Source organism: Salmo salar, chromosome 22 (genome assembly GCF_965601325.2).
Source record: "Salmo salar chromosome 22, fSalSal1, whole genome shotgun sequence".
Classification (NCBI taxonomy): Eukaryota; Metazoa; Chordata; class Actinopteri; order Salmoniformes; family Salmonidae; genus Salmo; species Salmo salar.
In genome coordinates this window covers 17,072,696-17,088,096 of record NC_138312.1, presented here as the reverse complement: position 1 = coordinate 17,088,096, position 15,401 = coordinate 17,072,696, and the positions used below count along the sequence as shown (strand labels likewise).

Here is a 15,401-nt window from a genome sequence, read left to right as displayed (position 1 = left end):
CTACCTAGGGAATGGCTGTTCTACATGTGTCTGCTCTGTCTGGAACATTGGGGCTCCCATGGCTGCTCCTCTTCCCTTGTTTTGACAGCACAGTGCTACCCAGTTAAAAGCCAAGTCTGAATGTTTTGAGGCTCTCTGTATTAATAAGCCAGGGACATGCTGTGGTTATGTAACCTGAGAGTCATGTGAGTGCCTTTGAGTACACTGCCTGAGCTGTGTGAAGCCAAGCCAGGGTTCATCAGGTAGAACTACTATGCAAATACAAGCCCACGCACACACAAACGTGGGCGATATGCAGGGGAATGTAATTGGCCTACAATCAGCAGCACCCCCTCCCCCCACCATCCCCTGTTCCTCTCTCACTCTTGCTGTGAGGTTAGAGAAGTGAAGGACTGTGTTGCTATAGCAACCCCTGGCTGACTGGCTGAGAGGAGAGGTGGTGGTGACACCAAAGACAGTACAGCATGAAGATAGGCTAAAACTACTTCTCCAATACAAATCCCGATCACACTTGTAGGTGATGCCATTGTGAAGTTGGCTAGCTGAGCTCCTGCGTAGAAACACGTTATCGGGTCTAACGGTCATCTCGCGCTGAACTGAGCATGTGCAGGCCGTCAAATCAAAGGCACTCCTTCCATATAAAGTTATTTTTGACAAATGAAAACGTGTCAGTTTGTCACTTTCACTAGGTTGGAGTATTAACATGTTCAACTACTTAAAACATTGGCTCGAATCTAGATTGTACCTTTAGGTTTAGAGAAAATTAACAACTAAAGAAGAATCGTTCACTTTTCTCATTGACTTCTCAAACCTCAGACCCCAACCTGGTCTGTATGGTCTGTTTTGGAAGCGTTCCCGGAAGTCTCGGGTTGTTGCGCCTCTGGGTTTAGAAACTCTGTGGTGACACATTGGGGAGCTACTCAGAGGCTGGACCTCTCCCAGCAGACAGATCATTAGTTCAACCATTAGTTCAACCTCTGCCTCCACTTCCTGCTCTCCTCCTTCCCTCTACCGCCTCTCTAGCATGTTCTATTCATATTACATTATGCACCTGGCACGGGTTCATTCTCACCTGGATAACCGTGTTACCACCCTCCAGCAGGGCGATGGCTAATAGGATGCTCTCCTGGAAGATACGATCGCTGGTGGCGTTCATGATGAGGTCAATTACCAGGTCGGACGCTCCCTCTTTATCCAGGCGGCACTGGACCTCATGCAGGGTCAGCTCCCCTTGGGCCGCGGCCGCCCCTGAACTCACCACTGGGGAGGGACAGAGAGAGAGGCAAAAAGAGAGGGACAAGCAGAGAGGGACAAGGAGACAGGAAGAAAGAGGGAAAAGGAGAGAGGGACAGGGAAAGGGGGACGGGAGGAGTGGGACAGGGAGAGAGGGACAGGGAGAGAGAGATAGGGAGAAAGGTACAGTGAGAGAAGGGCAGGGAGAGCGAGACAGTGAGAGCGGGACAGGGAGAAAGGTACAGGGAGAGAGCCATCAAGAGCCTGAACAATGAGGAAGGACATACAGTATACAGGAGAACTTGTCACTCTAAATGAGAGTAAAACTACTATTCCACCACTCAATAGATTTTTGATTTATTTGGATCCCAATTAGCTGACGCCAATGGCGACAGCAAGTCTTACTGGGGTCCCACACATAACGAAAAATACATTACAGACCAAATACTTTAGAATTGAATTACATCAAGAAGATTGTCAAATGGGCAGATTGAAGAGATCCGTCTGTCTCTTTCCTCTTCATTGATTCACTGCATCATTTGCTTATTATATAATGTAATGAGATTAATCTTGATGGACAACTAAACCAAAGATGGGATGCCACAACTATAGTGATCATCATTCAGTCCCTTGAAAATAGCTGTATTTCCTGGCTAAGACTAGCTAGCCTCATCCAGTCATGATGACTGCTCCAACCACACGAGGAAGTCGATGTGTGATAATGTTACACAGAGGGCCACTCTCTGGCTGTGGGAGCAGGTGTGTCCACACTCCACAGGCCTTTCTAATATAGAGCCAGTCTCTCTGGTCGCCTGGCAACAGCACGGCCCGGCTCAGCCAGAGGAGAGGGCTCGAATGCTGAGGGACAGAGCCCGGGTCCAAAGGCTTAATGGAGGACAGGGGCAGGCAGGCATAATTAAGATGGCGCTGCAGTGAATAGCAGCCGTTTTCGGGCTCCTGACCTATTTTGTGGGTTTTTTTACACTGATCTTAACTTTTTTTTGTACATGATGACTCCGCCATCATTTCCTATGACCGAAAACTTCTGGAACAGCGATCATTAATCTTGATTTGGATGACAATTTCTACATCAACGATTTGGCAGCTCTGGACGTTCTGATTACACCGGAACAGGCCCTAATCCCCAGGACTCGAAAGAGGAAGTGACAGCGCAAAAGAGGCAGACGAACTGGCATCCTGGCTAGACTATGTTGACATGCAAATAAACCACCTCAAAACTCTGTTTAGTTGGCGAACATACAGCCACTAGAGAATAAACTGGACGAGCTCCGTACGAGACTATCCTATCAATGGGACCTGTAGAACTGTAATATTCTATGTTTCACGGAGTCGTGGCTGAAGAAGAACATGGATAAAATACATCTCGCTGGCTTTTCCATGCATCGTCAAGAACGGTCAGGCAGCCTTGGGTAAGATGAGGGGGGAGGGGTGTGTCTCTTTGTTAACAACAGCTGGTACGCAATCTCTAATGTTAAGGAAGTCGCAAGTTTTTCGTAGATGTCTATTTGCCACCAGAAACTGATGCTGGCACTAAGACCACACTCAACACGCTGCATAGGGCCATAAGCTAACAAGAAAATGCACACTTCTCGTCGCCAGTGATTTTAAAGAAGGGAAACTGAAATCCTTTTTACCTCATTTTACCAGGATGTCACCTGTGCAACTGGAGGTGACAACATTTTAGATAACCTTTACTCCACACAGAGAAATGCACACTAGGCTCTCCCTCACCTTTCCTTTGGAAAATCTGACCATAACACTATAGTCCTGATTCCTGCTTACAAGCAAAATCTCAAACAGGAAATACCAGTGACGCGCTAAATACAGAAGTGGTCCTTTGGAGCGGATGCTAAGCTACAGGACTGTTTCGCTTGCAAAGACTGGAATATGTTCCGGGATTCATCCGATAACATTGAGGAGTTTACCACATCAGTCACCGGCTTCATTAATAAGTGCTTCAACGTCATCCCCACAGTGACCGTACATACATATCCCAACCAGAAGCCATGGATTACAGGCAACAACTGCACTAAGCTAAAGGCTGAGCTGCCACTTTCAAGAAGCGGGACACTAATCCGGACACTTTTAAGAAATCCCACTATGAACTCCAAAAGTGGTCAAACAGCCAAAGATTGAATCCTACTACGCTGGCTATGACGCAAACCTACCAGATGAGCTAAATGCCTTCTATGCTCGCTTCGAGGCAAGCAACACTGAACCATGCATGAAAGCATGTGCTGTTCCGGACAACTGTATGATCTTGTGTTCCGTAGCCAATGTGAGGAAGACCTTTAAACAGGCTAACATTCACAAGGCCACGGGGGTCAGACGGAATAGTTCTCGTACTCAGAGCATACACTGACCAGCTGGCAAGTGTCGTCACTGACATTTTCATCCTCTCCCTGACCCAGTCTGTAATACCTATATGTTTCAAGCAGACCACCATAGTTACCTTGTCATTCTTGGGCACAGGGACTATCACCCCATAGCACTCACATATGTAGCCATGAAATGCTTTGAAAGGCTGGACATGGCTCACATCAATACCATCTTCCCAGACACCCTGGAGTCACTCCAATTCGCATATCGCCCCAACAGATCCACAGACACAATCTCTATTGCACTCCACACTGCCCTCTCCCACCTGGATAAGAGGAATACCTACAGTACGTGAGAATGTTGTTCATTGACTACAGCTTAGTGTTCAACACCATAGTGCCCTCCAAGCTCATTAGTAAGCTCAGGACTCTGGGACTGAACTCCTCCCTCTGCAACTGGATCCTGGACTTCCTGACGGGCCGTCCCCAGGTTGTGAGGGTAGGCAACAACACATCGGCCACGCTGACCTTCAACAAGGGGGCCCCTCAGGGTTGGGTACTTAGTCCCCTCCTGTACTTAATGTTCACCCATGACTGTGTGGCCACGCACGACTCTAACACCATCATTAAATTTGCTGATGACAACGGTGGTAGGCCTGAGCACCGACGACGATAAGACAGCCTAAAGGAGGTCAGTAAACTGGCAGTATTGTGCCAGGCTAACAACCTCTCCCTCAATGTCAGCAAGACAAAGGAGCTGATCGTGGACTATAGGAAATGGAGGGCCGAGCATGCCCCCATCCACATCGACGAGGCTGTAGTGGAGCTTCAAGTTCCTTGGTGTCCACATCACGTAGGAATTAACATGATCCACACACAACACAGTCGTGAAGAAGGCACGACGACGCATTTGGCATGAGCCCTCAGATCCTCAAAAACTGCACCAATGACAGCATCTTCACTGGCTGCATCACCGCTTGGTATAGCAACTGCTTGGCATTCGACCGCAAGGCAGTAGTGTGTACAGCCGAATACATCACTGGGGCTAAGCTCCGTGCCATCCAGGACCTCTATACCAGGCGGTGTCAGAGGAAGGCCCTAAAAATGTTCAAAGACTCCAGCCACCCAAGTCCTAGACTGTACTCTCTACCACACGGCAAGCGATAACAATGCACCGAGGCTGGAATCAACAGGACCCTGAACAACTTCCAACCCCAAGTCATAAGACTGCTAAATAGTGAACCAAATAGCTACCCAGGCTATCTGTATTGACCGTTTTTGCACTAACTCTTTTGAATCATCACATATGCTGCTACTGTTTATTATCTATCCTGTTGCCCTCAATAACCTCGTACCCCTGCACATAGACTTGGTACTGGTACCCCATGTATATAGCCAAGTTATCGTTACCCATTGTGTATTTTTTCCTCATGTTACAATTTCTTTCTATAATTTGTCTCTCTGCATTGTTGAGAAGGGCCCGTAAGTAAGCATTTCACTGTTAGTCTACACTTGTTGTTGACAAAGCATGCAACAAATTACATTTGATTTGAGGCAGGAGTGTGAACAGGAAGGAACTCATTCCTTTTCTCCAAGCATGGAGAAGAGACCAACCATGACTCATCACCCTGATTTGAAAACTTTAATACTCTGAGGTATTGAGATATTCAGCCAGTCCGTACAAACTTATCCAGAGAGACAGAGATACATAGACAGACAGGTACCTGCTCGAGGTTTCCCTTCTGTTCCAGGGGGGACCGGACCATTGCTGAACGTTGTCACACTGTCTCTTCTGGCCCCAGGCTTGATGTTCCCATAGTAACGATTCACCAGAATCTGCCTCAGAGCTTCACCCTGGTGGAAAGAGGTGATGTCAGAGGATGGAACCTACATCATCATCATCAGATAAGGACTCCCAACATCAGTGTTATCAGCATAGAATACCTCAACTCTGATTGTGCCTGGCACCCTCATACAGTCAGTCTCAAGATATGAACCCTGCATCTTTAATCAGTGGAAACAGTGTGCTTCTTAGAAAGTATTGTTTTCTTGCCTTTGTTAATAACCTTTGCCAGGTAATAGGCAAAGCATGCTCAAATCTGAGCTCTGATCTCAACTCTGATTGAGCCTCGCGCCTCATACAGTGTGTCTCAAAAGACAGTCTTCCAACTCATATACAGTACATATAATTTCCCTATATTCCTCTTGAAACCCATTGACACCCACACCCAGTGGACAGTTCGTTAGTGAGGGGGGGTAACCCTGTGAGTAGGTGGGCATGCTGTGGAAGCAGAGTGGCTGCAGGCCAGGTCAGGTGCATCAGTGCACCAGGACAGCCAGCTGTGGTGGGCCAGAGAGAGCAGGCTGGCGGACTCCGGAACGGAGAGGATCAGACCGTACTGAACTGTACCTACCCTTCTCTGGTCCTCCAGTTGCTTCTGGGGCTGGTTGGGATCAAGCTCCTAAGGGTGAGGTGAGTTAGCAGAAAGTAAATCAAAGAAAGTCCAAAAAAGAAAAATTAGGGGAAAACAAAAACAAAACAAAAGAGGGGTGTTAATACTGTGCACATTAGTCACTTTCCATACATGCAGGGAACTGAGCCAAATGATTTCATGCAGTTAACATAGGGAGGTGGGTTGTGTGTTGGGGTGGATGTGGGATAGGAACATAATCATGCAAGGCTTAGTGAAAAGAAAGTTTTAAGCACCGGTTAGAGAAGTCTGAAAAAATGTAATAACAAGGTGGCTTGCTGTTAGAAATAAAATACCATTAACATCTCATAATCACTTTACACTTTAAACTTTTTTACGTTCACAATGCTAAAACAAGGCGTAAACTTTGCTGCTCAATCCTTTGATATTGGGTTATTTCAACCAACAAACTGGATGGCTCAGAGTGACTCCCTTGTTACTTTGCAGTTGCAGCACAAATGAAACCATGTTAAATATATAAGGGAGCAACCGGCTGCAAGGGGCAAAAACGCAATCAAACCATGAGAAAAACCCATCCCTTTCCAGATGACATAATGGAGTCAGTGCAGTGTGCTAGTAGTGGTACTGACACAGTGTAAACCCATGTTCCCATCTGCCATGGAAAAACACCCAGCACGCTGCTCCAAAATCCTGCAGAAAGAAGGTCAGGAAACTGTTCTTCACTCAAACACCTACAGAGGGATGGAGGGATGAATGGAGGGAGGGAAACGGGACATACATGGGTCGGTTCACAGCATAATTAAAAATCCACAAGGGGAAACATTTGCGTGTGTGTGTGTTTTGGTGAGTGGGCCCTGAAAAGGGAGAGGATTTGACTGTTTCCATCTTGATGAGCGGGGAGGATGGATGACTCAGATTATCTATATTCTACAATAACCCATATTAGAGGGCTGAGGCCCAGGCTGTGCTGAGGCCCAGGCAATATGGGTGTTGAACTCACATCTGCAGCAGGGACTTCAGGCTCAGCCGGCAGAGGGGCCAGCTGAATAGATAGACAGATAAGACAAATGGTCTGGGTTAGTCAAGGTCTGGGTTAGACCACAGTCAGTAGGCAAATTAACCTCAGGCAGCTCTCAGGTCACTTGCCTTACAGTGCAAACAGATCAATACAAGGCCATGCCAGCTTTGCCAAGGACCTCCTTGTATGTCTGACTGGTTACAGTTGATCAGTTGGCCCATCACGTGGCCGACAGCAACAAAAGCGCATGACTCAAAGCCAGCCACGGAGAAGGGGACAACAAACATACTCTTATCTGACGTTTCTCTGCTAAGTCTCTGCTGTTGTTAGAGCACTTTGTGTTATATAATCAAACATCACTATTATACGCTCCCTGTGTTCACATGCCTTCATGGGGTTGCCCATGCTTTCTCCCAGTTGCTTGCAAAGCAAAATGAACACCTTGACATAGGACAATGAATGGACTGTTTAGTTGTTAATGTGAGCAGATTAGAAATTGCAGGTCCTAAAATGAAGGCCTAGGGAGTTAAGGGACAAACCAGACTTGCAGATATGGCTTTTAGTGGCATGATGGAGCTACAAGTAGGTCTATTAGTGATACAGTGCATAATAATACATGCAAATGGAAACAAAAATTGTACGAATACTTTTAAAAACCTAACACCTCAGCTAACACTGACTTGTTGATGTTGTTCATACTCAATGTTTGACAAAGTGCCCCAAGAGAAAAGAGAGACATTTGATTTTCTGTGGGCTGACTGCTGAAATGAAACGCTTGCTTGAACACCTTGTTAAAAAGGACCTTTAGGAAGAGAGACAGACAGACGGATGTGATACATTTAAATGGTGCAAAGTGAAAAGGCAGAGACAGATACACAGACAGACCACAGTGGAGTTGACTCTGCCTCAGTAACGCAGTCATGCTGACTCTGAGTAATTGTGAGACTAGACAAGAATCTCCCCTTATCAGGCCCCTGTTTACGTAAAACATCAATTTCCACAGGAAAAAGGATGATGCATGCAAACAAGGCTCAAAGGTTTTAACCCTGATTCACTTGTCTAATTCAATTAAAGCACAACATCATAAAGTTACTTTTCAATGGGTTTCCTATCCGTCAACATTTTCAGTGGTGGAGCATGACAACCATTATGGGCCTTATCTGACCTGATTTGTCTTCCCTGAGTCCCGGGGATCTGAACGCTGGGGGTTCGCCCATGCTTTTCCCATGGAACTGCTGACATCAGCCCTGGACACAGCTAGACCCATGACCGCCAACATTGGTTCCACTTGTACGTTTTCTCAGACTGTATGACGTCAACTATATAGTGGTATAGTGGGCTGAGTCACTACTCTACTGCGATACAGGGCCAAACATAAGGTCATCTTTATGGAAGTTACAATCACATTTCAGCAGTGGAAAGACGAGACGACTCCCCCATGGAGGTTCCACTTGTCTCTGCACTTGTTTTCAGGGTGTGTCACATGGGTCTGGAGTCAGAATCATACCACCCCTTCCTTCTCCTTATTATATAACCTGCCGGGCCTCTCTCCTAGTGACAGTGACTGTCATAGGCACCCGCACCACCCACCACCACCCTTCTATCCCCTAGCATGGAAGATTACAGGACAAAGAATAAATAGGCAGGGGGAGGGAGGGAGACATACAGGCAACAAGAAAGAGAGACAAACAGGAAGAGAATCATAGGAGATAAAGGGGGATAAGGGGGAGGACAGAGAGATGATTTATTTTGTTCTTGTCTGACACCATTACATCAGTGGCGGGCCTGAAACAGTTAACACTCCCTTGCCCGCCCCAGCGCCGCCCAACACGAGGCGCTGCCAGTCTCTCAGTAAACAGCTCCGCCACACTTTTATTGCCAATTACTTCTGAAGGTCACATCAGTGGAGAGTGAATTTCAGGGGGGGGAGGGGGGGAATATGCTAGCTCTTACATAACCGCTGCCTGAGAGCTGGCGGGAGCCCAAGTATCATGCAGGACGAAGGCAGGCTGCAGGGAACCTGGGACAGAGCTGCATGGCCAGCAAAAGTGCCTATAGTTTTCCCTGTTGGAGGGGATCAGAGAAACAACCAAGGTTCCCTCAAATCGCCTCACACACATTGCAGCAGCGCTGAGTATAGCTGAGGACAAGCAGGGAAACGCTGAGGCAGAGGACACCAGCACTGTGGGATTTAGAACGGCCATGAGAGGAGAGAACAGGGAGAAACTAAGAGGGAGGAAAAAGATTGGTAGAGAGATATAAATAGAGAGAGAGGGAGACAGAGAGTTTGCCAGGGATAATGAGACGATAGAGATCCGCTGGCACGGGGACACACAGCGAGGCGAGGGAGCAAGAGAGACACACGCTGAGACAAACAGACCGTCGTGCCCTCTCCTGCATAGAAATCATCTCTATTGCGTAACCCCCCCCCCCAAGTTGGCACTCAACATATCGCCAACCTAAAGCCATATTATCTCTGCTTGCTGCTGACCCTATTACATTATCCCACCCATCCCCGACACAAACATGCACACCGACACAGGGTACTACACTACCCTATGCTTCTCAGATTAATAGGGAGAGTACTGTACTGCATGGCAGAGCTCTCCTGTAGCAGTGGGAAGCCACAGAGGGGCTGGCATGCCGAACAGCGCAGCAAGCTTAACACAGGGCTTATGGAACAGCTAACTGACAGACAGCTCAGTGCTGCTGGTGCTGTTTCTGCTGCAGAGGGGAAGTGTGGGCTTTGGATCAGCCTAGGGTCTGGGACACTGCATCCCACAGTAGGGCCCTCCTGGGTCCATGCATGTGCCGGATGTGTGTGTGTGTGTGTGTGTGTGTGTGTGTGTGTGTGTGTGTGTGTGTGTGTGTGTCTGTAAAGTATGTGCGTACATTCTTCAGACAGTAAAACGGGGAGGGGGCGTTGAGGCAACAAAGAAGCAGTCTATCTGTTCACTCCCATTTTAGGAGGGAGTGTCAGGGATTGTTTTTGGGAGGGGAAGCAGCTGGGGATTTCCAACACTGGATACCACATGGAGGGAGGGAAGGAGGAGTAGAGAGAGAGAGAGAGAGAGACAGAGAGAGAGTGAGAGAGAGAAAGAGAGAGAGTGAGAGAGAGAGAGAAAATACACTCATGTGATCTCCTGGCAGACATGCAGCTTAGAGTGTAGGCTCTCCAACAGCCACTCAGTCTGATATCTATGTTTACCTTTCCTTCTTATCTCTACCTCTCTTGATTTCTTTCCTCTTTCACCCTAAAGTAACTCATTCCATTCTTGTGCTCATTTACTGTACAATAAATCAAGTGCTTGAAGTTGTGAGTAGATAATGTTGTTGTGGCCAAAACTTTAAACTACAGTAATACTGCAACTTATACTAAATGATATCTTCCAATCTATGGTTGAAAGCTGTGCTCTTATATGCCATACCCTCTCAATGTATGCTTTGGAATGGGGTGTACTGTAGTCTGGTGCTTTGCCATTGACAAGGGTAATATTAACTGTTGCGCAACATCCAGGAACTATAAACACTTCTAAGTAAGAAGTTAGACCCTCCCATATGGCACTGGTCCCAGCCTCTCTGAAAGTCCCTAAACAGACAGATACAGTACCAGATGAAAGGTAAACAAAAATAGAATATCTGCAGGGTGCACTGTCTTTACGGCAGACACAGACATAGAAACACAGACCTGAATGTACATATACAGTAGCAAGCACACCTGCACACACCAACCCCCTTACCCTCTATGGATGTTGGTATGATCTGGTTTCCAACCACTACATTTAAGGGATAGCTTCACGTGTATAAATACTCACACACCTGCTGTGGTAATGGTGGTGAGGAATTTAGGGGGAACCACCCTGTCCCTCTGACCACCATCCAAAGAGAGTCTCTCCCCCCCCCCCCCCCCCAGGGTCTGCCATTATGGTCTGTGTGCGCTGTTTCCAAAAATACCAGATTCCTAACATGCAATTCCAGTCTGAAAAAAACTGTATAAAGACCTGTGGATCTATGTACACAACGACCATAATTCAACTTCAAGCAGACGACTACAATCAGACCTGCGTTCAAATACATGGACTTCTGTATCTGGGTCGTTCCACCAATTGGGTGCCTTTTGAGTAGTGTAACTTGGTAAAAAAGATATATTTATATGATTTCACCTCATTTTCACATGTCCTGTTCACCTAATGTGTATATGTTAAACTTAATTTAAAAAATGTGTTTTCCATCTCAAGAAGTTAAATAAAAAAACGACTATAGTAAGTGCCAAATAAAGTAACAGGGTTGACCGTAACAGGGTTGACAATTTCATCATAAATCATCCATAAATCCCCTTGTGACAGGGTGAATGGAAGCTTGTTTTGTACAACAGGGAAGGGCAGTTGAATGCAAACTTTACAGAAAAAAAAAATTGTTAAAACATTTGTAGCCTGTCTACTGGTTGATGTGTTATGCCCAACCCCTCACTTTTCCACCTCAAAACACTAGAAAATAGCTCAAAATAGTAGAAACCAGCTCACCTGCTTCTACACTATGATTTGATTGTTAGATGTTGTGTTTCTTTAGTAAAAAAAAAATAAGTTTCATCATATTAAAACAAGAGTTCAGTTCACGTGACAGGGTTGACCTTAAAATGAAGGACAGACGTAAATGAATAACTAATCACATGAAATAAATAATCATCTTCAGATATGGCTTTGTTAAAGCAACAAAATAACTAGGGCTTTACAATGATGGTGAAAACTTGGAGACGTTATGGGGTTAAGTGGGTTAAAATCCTAGAAGTCACAGAGGGACATGTCAAAATATAGAATTTTGGCACTTTAGCAAATCTTTATTCATATTAACTATCAGGTTTATTAAACTCTCCATGTGGTCTATATTAAAAGGGCACGTCATGTAATACAAAAGGCTTTTAAATTGCAATATTGGTGCACAATTTCTACTTAAAATATTGAAGGGACGCAAAAGGCACTTTTTTCTTGGAACAAACCATCTGGCATTTAAAATACTTTTTTGGTGTATTTGAGTATTTTCAAACACACAGCCCAAAACAAGTACTTTTATTTGAGTATTTGAATGGTTAATTGTAAAAACCAAATAGTCTGCCAAATTGTATTTGACAGTATTTTCGAATACTTTCGTATACTTCAAATACTATTTTCTGATACCTGGGTTAAATGCATGGGAGTGAATTGAGTATTTTGAACCCAGGTCTGACTACAATACAGACACATTGGAGTATAGCAAGTTGGCAACACCAAAAAGTGCTTAGCATGCTAGTGGCACGGTAACACACACGGAAACTAGCAGCTACTCTGAAGTCAGCAGCACATAACAAGACAGAAAAACCACTAGCTCAGGCACATCTATCTACACCACACGACTAGTACGAGACAGAAACCTAACGAAAGAAGGAAAATGATCAACCTCAGCCACATCCATCTCATCATCAAAGGCAATGTGCTGGAAGAGAAGAGTATACAGGCAGAGTTAGTAGAGCTGGGTTAGGAGGAGGGGAGGCAGCTGAAACCAGACAAACAGTCGGTAAGAAACCCCACACCATGTCAGTCAGTCAGTCAGTTAGTAAAAACACACAGGTTACTGCATTTCAAAGCAATGGATTGGTCTCGCTCAACAGAACAGAAAGCAGAGCGAACCAAGGTCATTAATCAGAGATTAGTACAGAGAGTCATTTACAGTCCATACAGTAAATGCTGTATTAGTGTTAATGGTGTATTAGAGTTAAAGTTCAATTACAACATGCTGGTGTTGTTAAAGTATACTGGAACTGTCCCCAACCACCAAACATAGACAAGTCATTTTCAGATGGACACTAATCTGTTGCGGTTTATTTGTGTGTCTGACTGTGCCAATATGATTAGCACTGAGGATACCATATATACACACCCTTGGCATCTTATTCCTGCAGAAGGGCAGCTGCTACTGTAGGTTTTAAACCAAACCAAAAGACTCATCCCATCCATCACAGACATAATGTACTACCAGTATCATCTGGGGGGAAGGCAAAGGGCAGCAGAGGAAAACTTAACCTCCAGCTTTGCTGTTAACCTCTGACCTCTGCATTGACCTCTGTAAAGAGCTACAGAATACCAGGCCTCTTAGCAGCACTCGGTTTCCCCTCATGATAAAACCCAGTGTAGAGAGGACAAGGGAAGTATTGTGAGGTGGTGGTGAAGACGGCCATTTACCTTCTCCCCATAGCCACGGTCTTTGGTCATCATCTCCCTCAGAGTCTGCAGCACCTTGATACACAGCCGCTCCTCGTTCTCCTCCAGTAGCTGCTTGGTGTGTTTGATCAGCCTGGGCAGAGGACAGGGACAGGGACAGGAGGAGAGCTGTATCACACATACTGCACTGTACTGAACTGTACACCCCCCCCCCCAAAAAAACCACTTCAGTGGTAACAAACCCTGATTTCAGAGAGCCTCCCCTACAGTACTTACTGTTAAGCTTGAGTAATTAAGAGATAATATTATGTCTGCTTGATATATCGTAATTGATTGGCTTAATTCATTATTGGGTATAAATGCTTGGAGTAGAGATTGACCTCACGTGGGTCTTAGAGGTGCTGTCAATCAGATCAGGTGCTGTGTTTGACTTGTATTCATTGATAGGAGCATTTCAGTTCAAATGATCAATCATGTGTATGAGTCTGAACACTTCAATGAAAACCATTAGACCCGATTTATTCCCGGCATACAGGCTTTCCTAAAGGTCCCATTTTATTCTACTGTACATATTACGGTTAGTACTGTACTGTTTTACCTTTGAAATGTAAGTCCTTGTCCTGAATCAGTGTGAACTTGTGGTATCTCACGTGCTACTCCACACATTAACCCCCCCTGCCTGCGGCCCTTTACAGTAGGCAAATCCCTGAGCCGGCACCTGTTCAAAAAGCCCAGACGCCCGCCCTCATGCCCAGTAATCCAATCTCAGCCCTTATCAAACACAACAGACACAGGAATGGCCTGGCCTGTGTAAGGCAGGGAGGGAGGGAGCCCTGTGTGAGGGAGACAGAGCTCCAGTAGGTTCAGGGCAGGACATGTGAAAACAAAGCCCTGGGTCACTACAGTAGCATGTCTGGAGCAGCATGCCCGGATCAATGACGGATTCAGTTACTGTACACTTGTACGGTGTGTCCCGTGTGGCTCAGTTAGTAGAGCATGGTGTTTGCAACGCCAGGGTTGTGGGTTCGATTCCCACGGGGGACCAGTATGGGAAACAAATGTATGAAATGTATGCATTCACTACTGTAAGTTGCTCTGGATAAGAGCGTCTGCTAAATGACTGAAATGGAAAATGTACGGGATGTGTCCCAACTCTAGTTACAATACGGCAGGTACAGTATGAAAGAGCACAATGCATTCCCCAACATTGAGACAGTATCAGGAGAATGTGCAGACTTCCCAGTTAAACCACAGCTAGATCAATTTCTAGTAGCTAAACCCTCATTTGGTTTACAACTGCTGTGGAATTTGTTTTTCTCCATTTCTAAGAAAATTGCAGACTGTGGTTCATCACTGGACATAGCAAGAGGCACGTCCATTGTTAGTCAGCATGTCAAGGAGGTGGGTGGCTTGCAGTGGTTAGTGGGCACATGAGTCTTACTTGGAAATGAAGCCACCGCTTTCACACTTCCTGCGGGCGTCTGTGTTCTCAGGAAAGAGTAGCTCTGGGCGATGCAGTACATCCACCAGGACAGATAGCTCAGCCTGGACCAAAGGACGCAGACGGTCCTCTAGAGCCGACACTATGTCCTTAAACACAGAGCAATGCAGAAGAAAGGCATGGTTAGAGAGGTAATAGGACACAGACAGGGCACAGGCACACTCAGGGCATTGACACACTGAGTGTTACACCAGTGGTAGGTCTAGATGAAGCCCAACTGAACTGTATGAGATTGGGGCCTGGATTCCAGCTCTTACATTTGAAGTCGTGACCAAACAAGGTACAGGGAAGCTGACAAAACTGAAAAACACTATGGTGAACTTTGTGACCTTATTGTCTCAGACTGCACACTAGAAAAACAATTATAAAAGCAGAAGTAGACCACGGCTTACCAAAAACCTCGAAAACAGACCAGCCCAGTTCAACTTCCCTCACCCTGCTCTATATGCCCATGAGTCAGAGTCATGATAAACTCCATGGAAATAAGAAAACTGTTACAGTTGCATCACATTGTGTGTTGATGTAGACATTGTCTTGGGAGGGAAGGCGGGAGGGATTCTGGTAGAGTTACTGTATACAGTGTGGTGGGTACAAAGAAATTGCAACACACACACACTAGATTAGCTTTCTGGGGGATTACAGGTCATTCCTTACTAATGCAGTTCCATGAATTCTGTTTCTGGG

At 45.8% G+C, this 15,401-nt stretch overlaps 1 protein-coding gene across 6 annotated transcripts in view; it reads right to left on the bottom strand.

Moving 5' to 3' along the window:
- The window catches only part of LOC106582863 (inositol 1,4,5-trisphosphate-gated calcium channel ITPR1), a 160,468-nt gene that overhangs the window by 70,500 nt on the left and 74,567 nt on the right, over window positions 1-15,401 (bottom strand). For 3 of the 6 annotated variants that reach the window (XM_014166417.3, XM_045705335.2, XM_045705333.2), the window contains 7 exons: window positions 14,658-14,806; window positions 13,238-13,349; window positions 12,456-12,491; window positions 7,005-7,046; window positions 5,987-6,034; window positions 5,297-5,426; window positions 1,073-1,260 (listed from right to left, as the gene is read on the bottom strand). In XM_014166417.3, coding sequence (XP_014021892.2) covers window positions 1,073-1,260; window positions 5,297-5,426; window positions 5,987-6,034; window positions 7,005-7,046; window positions 12,456-12,491; window positions 13,238-13,349; window positions 14,658-14,806 — 705 coding nt within the window. The remainder of the gene's footprint in view (window positions 1-1,072; window positions 1,261-5,296; window positions 5,427-5,986; window positions 6,035-7,004; window positions 7,047-12,455; window positions 12,492-13,237; window positions 13,350-14,657; window positions 14,807-15,401) is intronic. The other 3 variants (XM_014166422.3, XM_014166424.3, XM_045705336.2) reach the window with 2 other exon arrangements.